Source organism: Microtus ochrogaster, chromosome 24 (assembly GCF_000317375.1).
Source record: "Microtus ochrogaster isolate Prairie Vole_2 chromosome 24, MicOch1.0, whole genome shotgun sequence".
In the NCBI taxonomy this organism is placed as follows: Eukaryota; Metazoa; Chordata; class Mammalia; order Rodentia; family Cricetidae; genus Microtus; species Microtus ochrogaster.
In genome coordinates, this window is record NC_022024.1 from 9,050,296 (window position 1) to 9,061,597 (window position 11,302).

Consider the following 11,302-nt stretch of genomic DNA (forward strand, 5'->3'; position numbering starts at 1 on the left):
GGAGTGTAGGGGGAGTGTAGGGAGTGTGAGGAGGAGTGTGAGGAGGAGTGTAGGGGGAGTGTAGGGAGTGTGAGGAGGAGTGTGAGGAGGAGTGTGGAAAGGACTGTAGGGAGTGTGGGGAGGACTTAGGGAGTGTGAGGAGGACTGTACAGAGTGTGGGGAGGACTTAGGGAGTGTGAGGAGGATTTTAGGGAGAATATGGGGAGGACTGTCAGAGTATAGGGAGGAGTGTAGGGAAGGCTGTAGGGAGTGTAGGGAGGGCTGTAGGGAGTGTGGAGAGGAATGTAGGGAAAGTGGGGAGGACTATCGGGAGTGTAGGGAGGATTGTAGGGAGAGCTACTGTGGAAGACTAAGAAGGCACACAGTAAGGAACTTTCCCTCACCTTCTAGGGAGCTAACTGTAGGACAGCAGCCCCCCCTGCACAGGTGTTTCCTGGGCCCCTGGAGTTCCCTGACCCCAGGGCAGGCCTCCTCCTGAGGAAGGGGATGTACTAGGGGTGGGGGGAGGGTGTTACAGAGACTCTTCCGACATCTTCAACTCAGGGCCCATAATTAGTCTGTGGGATGAGAGCAAACAACCATCCTCATGGTGACAGCCAGACATTCTGGCGTCAGGAGTGGGGGTGGGGATGAGGTAGAGAGGAACAGGAAAGCTGGGGTACACGGAGCCCGCTCATTCTCTCTAGCGTATTTCCCCCAAGAACCTTGGTCTCTTCCAGGTTCCTGAACTCTGCCCCAGAGGCCCAGTAAAGTTCGGCAGCCTGGGGAGGCCAGGCAAATCTGTTTGCCAAGGGAGGGGTATCTACCCAAGGTTACTTCCTGCTTCTGTGGGGAGGAAGTCAGGAGGATGGACCAGGCCAGAACAGAAGTGGAGAACCCAGTGGACCACAGTCTGGCCCTCAGGCAGCTGTGTCTTTTGCCCAAGCAGGCCTGTTGAATGGATAGTGAACAAGGGACACCATCTGGGCAGTTGTCAAAAATCTCACCACACAGGGCTCCTTGAGCTGCTCACCCTCAGGTGCCTGGCAGCTTTCAGCCCAGCACTCCAGAAGGACACACATCCAATCACAGGGGACCCTTAGACACTAAGAGCGCCAATGTCTGAGCGGTATCCTGAGGCCACAAACAGTAACAACCCCTCTGTGCTCCACCATCCCCAAAAGGACCCTCTCACTAGACCAAATCCTTCAGGACCTCACGGGACCTTTGCTTTCTATGGGAGAACCTCACAGGCCCAGGGAGAGGCACTTCCGGATCTACCATAGGAGCCGAGGCCTTAGCCAGCCACAGAATACACGCTTAGCGTTTGCCAGTGAGGCCCCAGGGTTCAGCACCAGCAGCAGCAAAAACAAAACAAAACAAAAGGAGAAACCACGAGGATCTAAAGTCCGCAACCCTGAGTTACATACTTTATTTACCACTCAACTTTCACTTCGACTTATCAGACCTGGACAGACTAGCACTAACCCATTGTGTAGCTTAGGAAACCAAATTTGAGGCAGCGAGGCTCTGGTTTACTCAGGGTCAGAGATACAGTTACATCTGAGGGCTGGGGACAGACTAGCCACAGATCCTTCCCCTGAGTCCAATGTGGCTTTTCGGGGAATATGACCTGCCAGCTGTCAACTCTGAAGTAGCTTTTATTTGTTTGTATAATGACACTGGAGTGGATGTACACTCAGCTAGGCATGAGCCCATCCCATGACACCCTTCTTCCCTGTGCGGCCGTAAAGCTACGTAGGCAGACAGCCTGAATGGGAATGGCCGGCATATCCTAAATGTCCAAGCAGTTCATGGCTCCTCCCTTATTCTCATTGACTGCCAAGGACCGGAAATAGGCTCAGGGACTTGGCACCTCCCCAGTGGTAGGAAGTCCCTTCTGGCCATACTCCTGAGGGTACGATAACCCAAAGAAAGCCAGGCTCAGGCTCCTCTGCTCTCCGCTATTTAACACCCCCCTTTCCTGACCCTTCTCCAGATCCTTATCTTTTTATTCCCCTAGTCCCAGCTCCTGCTCTATGGGAAAGCCCCTCTGTAGTCTAACCCACACTCCTCTTTCAAGGATGGGACAGTCCCTTGGTCCCCAGAGAGTGACCACTCATTGCCCTCTCAGCCTTCACTTCCCCACTGAGGCCTCCCTTAGCCCTGGACCAGAAATGCAAGAGCCATCCAGAGATAGCTCAGAGTGTAACAGGAGGTAGCGTCGCTCGGGCCCTGCTATAAAGAGGCATCAAGCCCCTTGCCTTTGCTGGAGGCATCTTCACTGGGCTCCTGCTCCAGGCAGGGCTCATTCTGTCTAATTTTCCCAAGTGGGTCCCTCTTGCCCATCTCCCCCGCTCTCCCCTGCCCACTGAACAGGTGACTCACGGTGCAGACTAAGGGAGATATTGATGGTATGCTCATCCACGAAGCCCTTCAGGCCGGGCATCCGGGCACACTTGAGCTGTGTCTGGGCAGCACTGTCCCCAACATGAACCCAGCATACGGTCTCATTGGCGTAGCTGAAGTCCATGGCTGTGGTCTGCCGGGTGCTGGTGGGTGTGATGGTAGACACCTGGGCTCCATTCAGGTATGTAGCTAGGATGTTCTGGGAGTTGGCGATCAGTAGCACAGGAGGCCGGTCTACTGGCTCTGAAGACATGACAGAGAAAGGTCAGTTGGGACTTCCGACTGTTGACATCGCCATTGCCTGGGGAGCTGCACTGCAGGTCCCCGGCTCTGAGGCCATGGGACAGCCCTACCCACCATTCTTGGCCTTGCATGAGCGGTTGTCCGGCTGCAGCAGGTAGCCTTCCACGCAGCCACACGTGAAGGAGCCGTCTGTGTTGGTGCAAAGCTGGCTGCAGGTGCCATACACTGAACATTCATCAAAATCTGTGAGGGGAAAAAAAGACAAGAGAGTTGTCGTCCAGCATAACAAGGGTGCTCTGAGACACCACCTGCTGAAGGGCAGTTTGGCAGAATCGACGGCATTGGGATGTGCAAACCTCCTGGCCAGAAAGCAGTTTTGGGATTTACTCTGCTCCCTCACGCTACTATCATCTGTTCATACAGAAAACATTTCTTGGAAAACCAGTGAGGTGGGCACAGTAGATACAACAGTGACTCTGACAACGGAACTACGTTACCATCCTCATGAAGCAGACATTCTGGTAGTAAAGGAAGGCTGATGTTATAATAAAGGAAATACAAGGTAAAGCTTGGGCCAGAAGTGGTAGATCGGTGCTGTGGAAAAAATAAGGGTAAAGGGGCTGTGGTAGGCGCCTACCTGACATGTGCAAAGCCCTGGCTTTGATCCTTAGCACTGTGTTTAAAATAAAAGGCATGGGGCTGCAGGAAAGGCCCAGTGGTTAAGAACAGTTATAGCTCTACCAGAGGACCAGGGTTCTGCTCCCAGCTCCCACATGGTGACTCACAATCACCAGTAATGTCCGTTTCAGGGGTTCCTACACCTTCTTCTGACCTCTTCAGGCACCAAGTACGCACATGGTACACAAATACACGTGTAAGCAAAACACTCATACATAGAAAAATAAATAAATCTTTAAAAAAAATGCAGAGGTGCTGGAGAGATGGCTCAGTTGTTAAGAGCACTGGCTGCTCTTGCAGAGGACCTGGAATCAGTTCCTGGCACCTACATGGAGGCTCACAATCATCCACGTTAGTCCCAGGGGATCCAACATCCTCTTCTGTCTTCCAGAGGCACCAGGTACACGTGTGTCACTCATAAATATATTTAGGCAAAACACTGATACACATTAAAAAAAAAAAAAAAGGAGAAAGGAGAAAGCCAGGTTGCAGGGCATGATTTAGAGTGGTCAGGGTTAGCTACACCAAGGAGGTCGTGTTTGTGCAGCCTTGAGGCAGGCAAGTTTAAAACAGAAAAGTCTGCATTGTTTGCGACAGAGGAAAGACTGGGAACATCTTACTCATCAATAGGGAAATGGCCAAGTAAGCTGTGGTAAGAGCTACACGTCACAGTGGTTTTTTAGTGAATGAGGTAAATCTCTACAAACTACCACGGGGGGTAGGGGAGAAGCCCTAGAATGTACTGAGGAGTGAGAAACACTGTAAGTGATACATACAATGTGGTGTTACTTATGGAAACACACACATAAGCAAGATTTGCAATTAGATTTTTGGTGAGCACACGCACACAACAGAGGGTTGGCAAGGGGCAGAGCACACGGCTACGAGACTGTACCTCAGAACGGGATCAGAAGGGAAGAGAATCATTAAGGAAGCTTGTTCTATCTGTAATGTTTCAATCTTTTCTTCTTTTTTTTTGTTTTTTTAAGACATGTTTTCTCTCAGCCTTGGCTGTCCTAGAACTCACTCTGTAAACCAGGCTGGCCTCGAACTCACAGAGATCCCCCTGTCTCTGCCTCCCTAGTTCTGGGATAGAGACTGGAGAGATGGCTCAGAGGTTAAGAGCACTGTCTGCTCTTCCGGAGGTCCTGAGTTCAATTCCTAGTTCTGGGATAAAGGTGTGAGCCACTACAGCCCAACTTTGATCTTTTTTTTTTTTTTTTTTTTTACAAATTATTTTTTTAAATATTTATTTTTTATTTATTTAGTATACAATGTTCTGTCTGTGTGTATGCCTGCAGGCCAGAAGAGGGCACCAGACTCCATTACAGATGGTTGTGAGCCACCATGTGGTTGCTGGGAATTGAACTCAGGACCTTTGGAAGAGCAGGCAATGCTCTTAACCTCTGAGCCATCTCTCCAGCCCCCAACTTTGATCTTTTTGAGAAAGGTTTTTACCCTGTAGCCCAGGCTGGCCTGGAACTCATAGTAATCCACCTACCTCAGCTTTTCAAGTACTGGAATTACAGGTGTGAGCCAAACCATCTGGTTAATGTTTTAATTTTTTTTTTTTACAACAAAATTCATGTGCAAAGACATTTTAGAGGTGCACTGAAAGCGATGCTCAAGGCTCACAGCCACACTACATCCAGACATCCCCCTGCCTCAGCCCACCCGGCAGCCAGTCCACACACACACACACACACAGACACCCGCGGACACACTCGCGCTCACATACCTTTGCACGTCTTGCCGTCCGCCTGCAGCTGGAAGCTGCTGTTACAGAAGCAGGTGGGTCCACTTGGTGTGGGGACACAGTGGTGCTGGCAGCCCATTTGAGAGCAGTTGACACGGAGCTCTGCACAAGACAGGAGAGATACACTCAGGCCACCCCAAGATACCAACCTTCCCCCATCTCCAGCCACTCTTCACAAACTACTTTGAAGTAAAGGCCACAGTGCCAGAGAGGGAGGACGCTTAGGAAGCAGGAGCAATATTTTACAAAGCCCAGAAAGGGCCAGTGCGGCAGACACAAGGCCACACAGCCAACCGTGGCCTGACACCCGTCTCTCCTTGCTCTGTCACTCTGGACCATCCGTGCCCCCTAAGACGGCATCTGGTATTTTCACAGGGTCAACAGGAAGAGGCAGTGAGTCTCGTTCCTTTCGTGTGCCTTGTGTTTGCACCATGTCAGTTCCAGCTGAGGTGAAGAAGGGGCAGGCAATGCAAGTGCTTCTGCCCGTCCTACGGGTGCTGCTCTAAGTCAGAAGGGAGATCCAGAGTCCAGACGGAGGAAGAAGAGGAGTTCCTCCTTCTGCCATGACCCACTTCTACAGGAGAGACAGAGGGGGTAAGGCAGGGGTGGGGAGAGGTAGGACAATTGTGCCCCCCCCCCAGCGACCCAATTAAGGGCTCGCTTGGGGCCAGGCGACTAGCCACAAAGACCCCTTTGTCCAAGCGCTTCACACCCCCACCTAGGAGGGAACTGCGAGAGGCTAAGGTGTTTTAAGCACTAAGCCTGCCAGGAGTGTGTGTGGGGGGGTCAGTTATTCTTTCTGCCTCCCTCTGATCTGTGAGTCCGAACGCACCGCCTGTCTTTCTAGTCTTTGGCCAAGCAGGTAAACGCTGCCTGCTCTGGGAAATCTGGAAAGGTGGCCTTCTGGGTGGGTGGGCTTCTCTAGTATCTGGGGAGGGTCCAAGCCAAGTTTTTTGTTTATTTGTTTCTGCAACTAAAAGGGTATTCGAAAAGGAAGTACACCCGAGCATACAACACTGATTAAGACCGACCACAGGGCTAAAGTTAGCCTTCAACTTACTTTCTGTCTCATCCCAAGAGCTACGCATAAAATCAGCCAAAAGAAAGGAGGAAAAAAAAATCTCCCACAAATCCCCTTGCTCCACAGTCCCAGCCCGAGTGAAAGGATCCAGATGTGTCTCCTCCCACAAACAGATGTTTTCTGACATGTGTATGACATATGACACTGGCCCCGCCTCCACAACCACCCCCTCAAGGCCTGTCAAAGGTTTTGCTTGCTCCAGGCCCAGGACCCAGAGCAGAAGACAGGTGAGTATTTCTCTCAACAGCCAGGCCTGAAGGTTTATCACTTTCCACATCAGGGATTCTGCTTAAACCGCTACCACAGTCAAGAAGTGTGACTTGTCACTCATGTCCCCTCCTCAGTCTGAATGGCTCTGAGGATGTCTGGGAAAGAAGGAGCAGCTCTTGTGTCCCTTCAAGACTTGCAGTTTGTGAGGGACACCTCCTAGGACTCTGGCAGGGTCAGGGAAGCAAACCCTAGCTCTGACGACAACAGCTCCACTCCTCTGTTCAGACCCAGGAGTCACGTAAGAAAGCATCTGAAGAAGGCAGCCCACTATTAAAAACGGTATAAAACGCTGACTTCTCATTTAATAGTTGAGAACGGACTTGAAGAGAGGCGACTTGTCCGAGCACACACAGCCAGAGGAAAAGTGCTCAGTCTGGCCCACAGCTGAAGCCCATAGGGCTGTTTGATCAAGCTCCAAGCCCAAGGGGCCCAGTAATTTCATTGACAAGTCTGGGCATGGGAAGAGGACAGCATCTCATACCCACCAAAGCACAAGGACGTCTTTGGATGGTAACATCCCACCAGATGTTGCATCAAGAGATCACAAACCTACCGCACAGGAGAGCGTGTGGCACCCTTACCTCGGCAGTGAGCACCCTCATCAGAACCGTCCATACAGTCTTGGACCCCGTTGCAGAGACGAGACATGGGAACACACAGCTCGGTCCCCAGACAATTGTGTTCATTTGGTTGACATCTCTGGGCTTTACTTTGGGGACCTAGGAGCAAACAGATGTGATGGCGTGACCAAGCCGCCTGAGGTAGTTGTTTAGCCGTCTCTACTATGTGGGTAGGAGAGGGATAAATCAAGGTAAGACGCTGTGGGGACTAGATGGAGCCTTCTGCCCTCCCCACCCCCTGCAGCACTCACGACGCAGCGATACACTGACAGCCTCGTGAAAGGAAAGTGAGGGTCCACCCTAAATTAAATGCTCCACACTTACGGCCCCTACAGCCTCCATAGTCTATAAATCAGGAGCAGGCAGGAGGCGGAATGAAAGGTCTGGGTGAGCTCAAGGAAACATAGTCCCCGGCAGAAAGGGAGCTCAGACGATAAACAGACAGAAACAAACCACCTTCCTGCGGTTTCCAGAGTGCAGAGCTGAGTATCAAGGGAAGCACCAAGTTCAGAAGTGAGCCAGTTCATAGACACTGTACCAGCCATAGCAGCTCTCACACAATGAATTAAATGATTAATTAATTAATTAATTTAATGATTAAATGGTGGTGCACACATTTAATCCCAGCACTTGGGAGACAGAGGCAGGTGGATCTCTGTGAGTTTGAGGCCAGCCTGGTCTACAGAGCGAGTTCCAGGACAGCCAGAGCCACACAAAAAACAGTAACAAAAATCCAAAATCTACATATGAAATATATACTAGTTTTTTAAGGCAAAAAGATCTCTAATAACTTTATACAGGTAAAATATTGAAATAATATTTTGGATGCATTTGGTAAAAACATTCAAATTAATTTTAGCTATCTCCTTTTTTGGAAATTTCAAGAATTATGTATATGACTTAGACTATATTTCTTTTAAGAAATATTATTCGAGACTTCCAGCCTAGAGCAAAGGCCTAATGGGAAGATCTAGAGAGGTCAAAAGGCGCGGTCTACTGATAATATCCTTCTTCATTTCCATTGTTGCCAGGCAGAGGGATGAGGTGACACCAACAGCCCCAACAGGCAGGGTACGAAAGGGTGTGTCTGTGCTGCTGTTGACCCCGCCTATGCAGGGAGGGGTTCGAGTGAGGCGTGGAGTGACAGAGGTTCTAGGCAAGGAGGTTTCTATACCATCTTTTCTGTGAGCCTATCTGGGGCTGTGTGCTACTACATGTGTTTGGGCGTCTGTCTGAGTGCTTCTTTTTGTTTGGTTTTGTTTTTCAAAACAGGGTTTCTCTGTGTAACAGTCTTGGCTGTCCTGGAACTCACTCTGTAGACCAGGCTGGTCCCAAACTCACTGAGATCCACCTGCCTCTGCATCCCGAGTGCGGGGATTAAAGGCATGCGCCACCACCACCTGGCCGGTTTGAGTGTTTCTGCAGCCACTTTTGGGAGCACGTGGGCTATAAAACGACTGGAGCCTTTGTCTGGTGGGTGTTTGTACCAGGTGGAGTCTGTTAGGGTCTGGGGGAATGCGTGTGTGTGAACACGTGTGGGGATTCAATAAAACACGGTTTGCATCAAACTGAAGGAAGAAGGAACAGAAGAGTACAAACTCTCCCAGCCCCCATGTGGCCTTCTCTCCTTCCAACACACAGGGTTAAAAACACGAGGGGGAAGTGGTGGAGACAAGAGGAGGCTCCAGGCCTAATAGCCTGGTGATTACTCCTCCAGGCCAGGCACAGGGGTGAAGAACAGGGGGCTTTCTTTCCACTCTGAACACTACCCTTGAGAACTATGCTGGAGGTATCAGAAGGGACATGGGATGGGAACAGAGCTGGATGAAACCCAGGGGGGAAAGACAGGACTGGCTATGCAGGGGAGATACTGAAGGTAGAGACCCCAGGACTCCGCTGGGGTCCTGCAGCAAATCCTCCATGCAATTCAGCCCCCTCCTGGCCACTGGGAGGGTGAAGGCTGGGTGGGGACCTTTCTCCCAGTTTAAACAGCTGCCTCTGATTACACCACTTATTGGGGCAGGGGAAGGCAGGGTGTCGGAAAGGGCACAGGGGTGGGGCTTCTGGTACAGGGACTAAGCAAGAGCAGTGTCCTTTGGCCTGGGAGATTAAGGGCAGAAGGGTACCTGGCAGAACCTGAAGGCCACACATCGAGTGCCAGAGAAGCTTCAAATCAGGGAAGGAGAAAATTCTCAGAGGAAAGGGCCGAGTGGTTATCTCCTTGTGGCAAAGGTGCAGCCCAGAGTGTACTACCCCCAACAGCCTTGGGGATGTAGCAGCCAAAGGAGAAATCCAAGGTGCCATTGCTACTCACACCATGCTAGGTACTTTGAAGAAGCAGGAGAGAACACGTTTGGCTGTGTCACTGGCAGATACAACCACAGAGCAAGGTCCGTGCCAGGCTAGAGATGGGCTGCTCCTATCCCAAACAGCGCACAAAATTAAAGAGAAAAGCCCAGGGTTCAGAGAGGGGGACTCAGAAAAGGTACTTACAGATCTCAGGGGCCTCATCGGAGCCGTCTGGGCAGTCCCTTTCCCCATCACATCGCCAGCCCTTTGAGATGCAGGTGATCTGGTCTCTGCAGGCAAACTGCTTAGGGCTGCACGTTTTAGGGGCTAAAGGCAAGGAAAGAAAGGGGGGTATGTAAAGGAAGGATGGAAACCAACTCTTGGACCCTGGGGGTTCCTAGGACTCTTCCTTCCCCAGCATCAATCCTCCATACAGTGCACCTGCGGCAAAGGAGAAGCCTCCAAGAGCGTCTTATGGCCCCTTTCCAAGTATTCCAGGCTGTCTGTGTGGTGTGCCCCTCCACCCCAGGGATTCAGGGTCAAAGGCTTTGGGGCTCTAGTTTTCTCATTGGACACCAGGCCCCCTGACCTTGCTAACAGTGACTGCTATGCTTCTTGTCCCCACTGGCAGCCCACAGATGGCCGGTCCGCGTCTCTGACCTCAAGGACACCCCTGGCCTCTTGGCGTATCACCCCAGCTCCAACTCCTTACCACTGGACCCCACACGAGAACTGTGGAGGTGCCCTTGGCACACAGTGTGGCTGGGAGATGTTACCTGCAGAGGACGGCCAGACGGGGCCAGACAAGGAGGATGGGAGAGGGTAGAAGGTTCACTCTCTACCACAAGGCACAGCTTCCCTGGTTGACCAGATCACAAAGCAGGGGATAAAAGGATCTAAGATTACTCCCCAGCAGAGGCAGGGTGTTGGCTGGCTTGGTCTACAGGGACTAACTCTGATGTCCCTCACCTGTGGAATGGCTCCATCCATGGGAACCACCTGGCATTAACTCCTCTCATGCCATCCTTTACCCTTAGGCCCAGTTCTATGACAGCGATGGCTGCCAGGGCTATGTGCGGAGCTGGGGGCAATTGATCAATCGGCTCTTTCCATCTGCCATCATTTAGTCTTCCTCCCAGGACAACAAGCAGAGCATGGCTAACCCAGAGCTTCTGGGCCAGACCTGCCCAGAATCACACATGTGGCAAGTGACAAAACCAGCTCAGCCGACGTTAGGTTCTCTCTCTCTCTCTCTCTCAAGTTTTATTTTATGTGGATGGGTGTTTCGCCTGCATGTGTGCCTGTACACCACATGTTTGCCTGGTGCCTGAGGAGGGCAGAAGAGGGCACTGGATCCCTGGAAGAGGACTTACAGATGGGTGTGAGCTGCTTTTGGGTGGTGGGAATCGAACCCAGGCCCTCTGAAAAAGCAGCCTGTGTTGTTAACCATGACTCCAGGCTCGTAGAGAGTGCAGCCCTCAGTCATCTGTGGCCTTGTCGCCATGGCCAGCACAGGAGTCTTTTACCCACACCAGGGCTGGGGTCTCATCTCCGAGCTTTTCATCTCCTTTTCTTCCACCTGGGTCAAGCCTGTCTCTGTTCCTCTGACACACACTGGAGGCCAGCTCTGTGCCAGGCACTGAACCAGATGGGTGCAAAGGTCATGAACCCCTCAGGAGCCACAGTTCCTGGGGAGACTGTACATCACTAACTCAAATGCAGGGCCGAGAGGAAGAAAAGTGTGTCAGGGCTCTGAAGGAGAGAGTCCAATGACCTCACTGAAATGTCCTGTCTCCCTCATCCCCATCTCTGGCAGGGAGGACTGTACCCAGGTCCCTGTCTCCCTCATCCCCATCTCTGGCAGGGAGGACTGTACCCAGGTCCCTGTCTCCCTCATCCCCATCTCTGGCAGAGAGGACTGTACCCAGGTCCCTGTCTCCCTCATCCCCATCTCTGGCAGGGAGGACTATACCCAGG

The 11,302-nt window shown here is 51.6% G+C and overlaps 1 protein-coding gene across 1 annotated transcript in view; it reads right to left on the reverse strand.

Moving 5' to 3' along the window:
* Lrp1 (LDL receptor related protein 1) overlaps positions 1 to 11,302 on the reverse strand; it is an 82,257-nt gene that overhangs the window by 63,865 nt on the left and 7,090 nt on the right. Inside the window, exons 2-6 of the mRNA XM_005358010.2 lie at positions 9,530 to 9,652; positions 6,998 to 7,135; positions 5,048 to 5,167; positions 2,746 to 2,874; positions 2,368 to 2,631 (exon numbers count right to left, since the gene is read on the reverse strand). Coding sequence (XP_005358067.1) covers positions 2,368 to 2,631; positions 2,746 to 2,874; positions 5,048 to 5,167; positions 6,998 to 7,135; positions 9,530 to 9,652 — 774 coding nt within the window. The remainder of the gene's footprint in view (positions 1 to 2,367; positions 2,632 to 2,745; positions 2,875 to 5,047; positions 5,168 to 6,997; positions 7,136 to 9,529; positions 9,653 to 11,302) is intronic.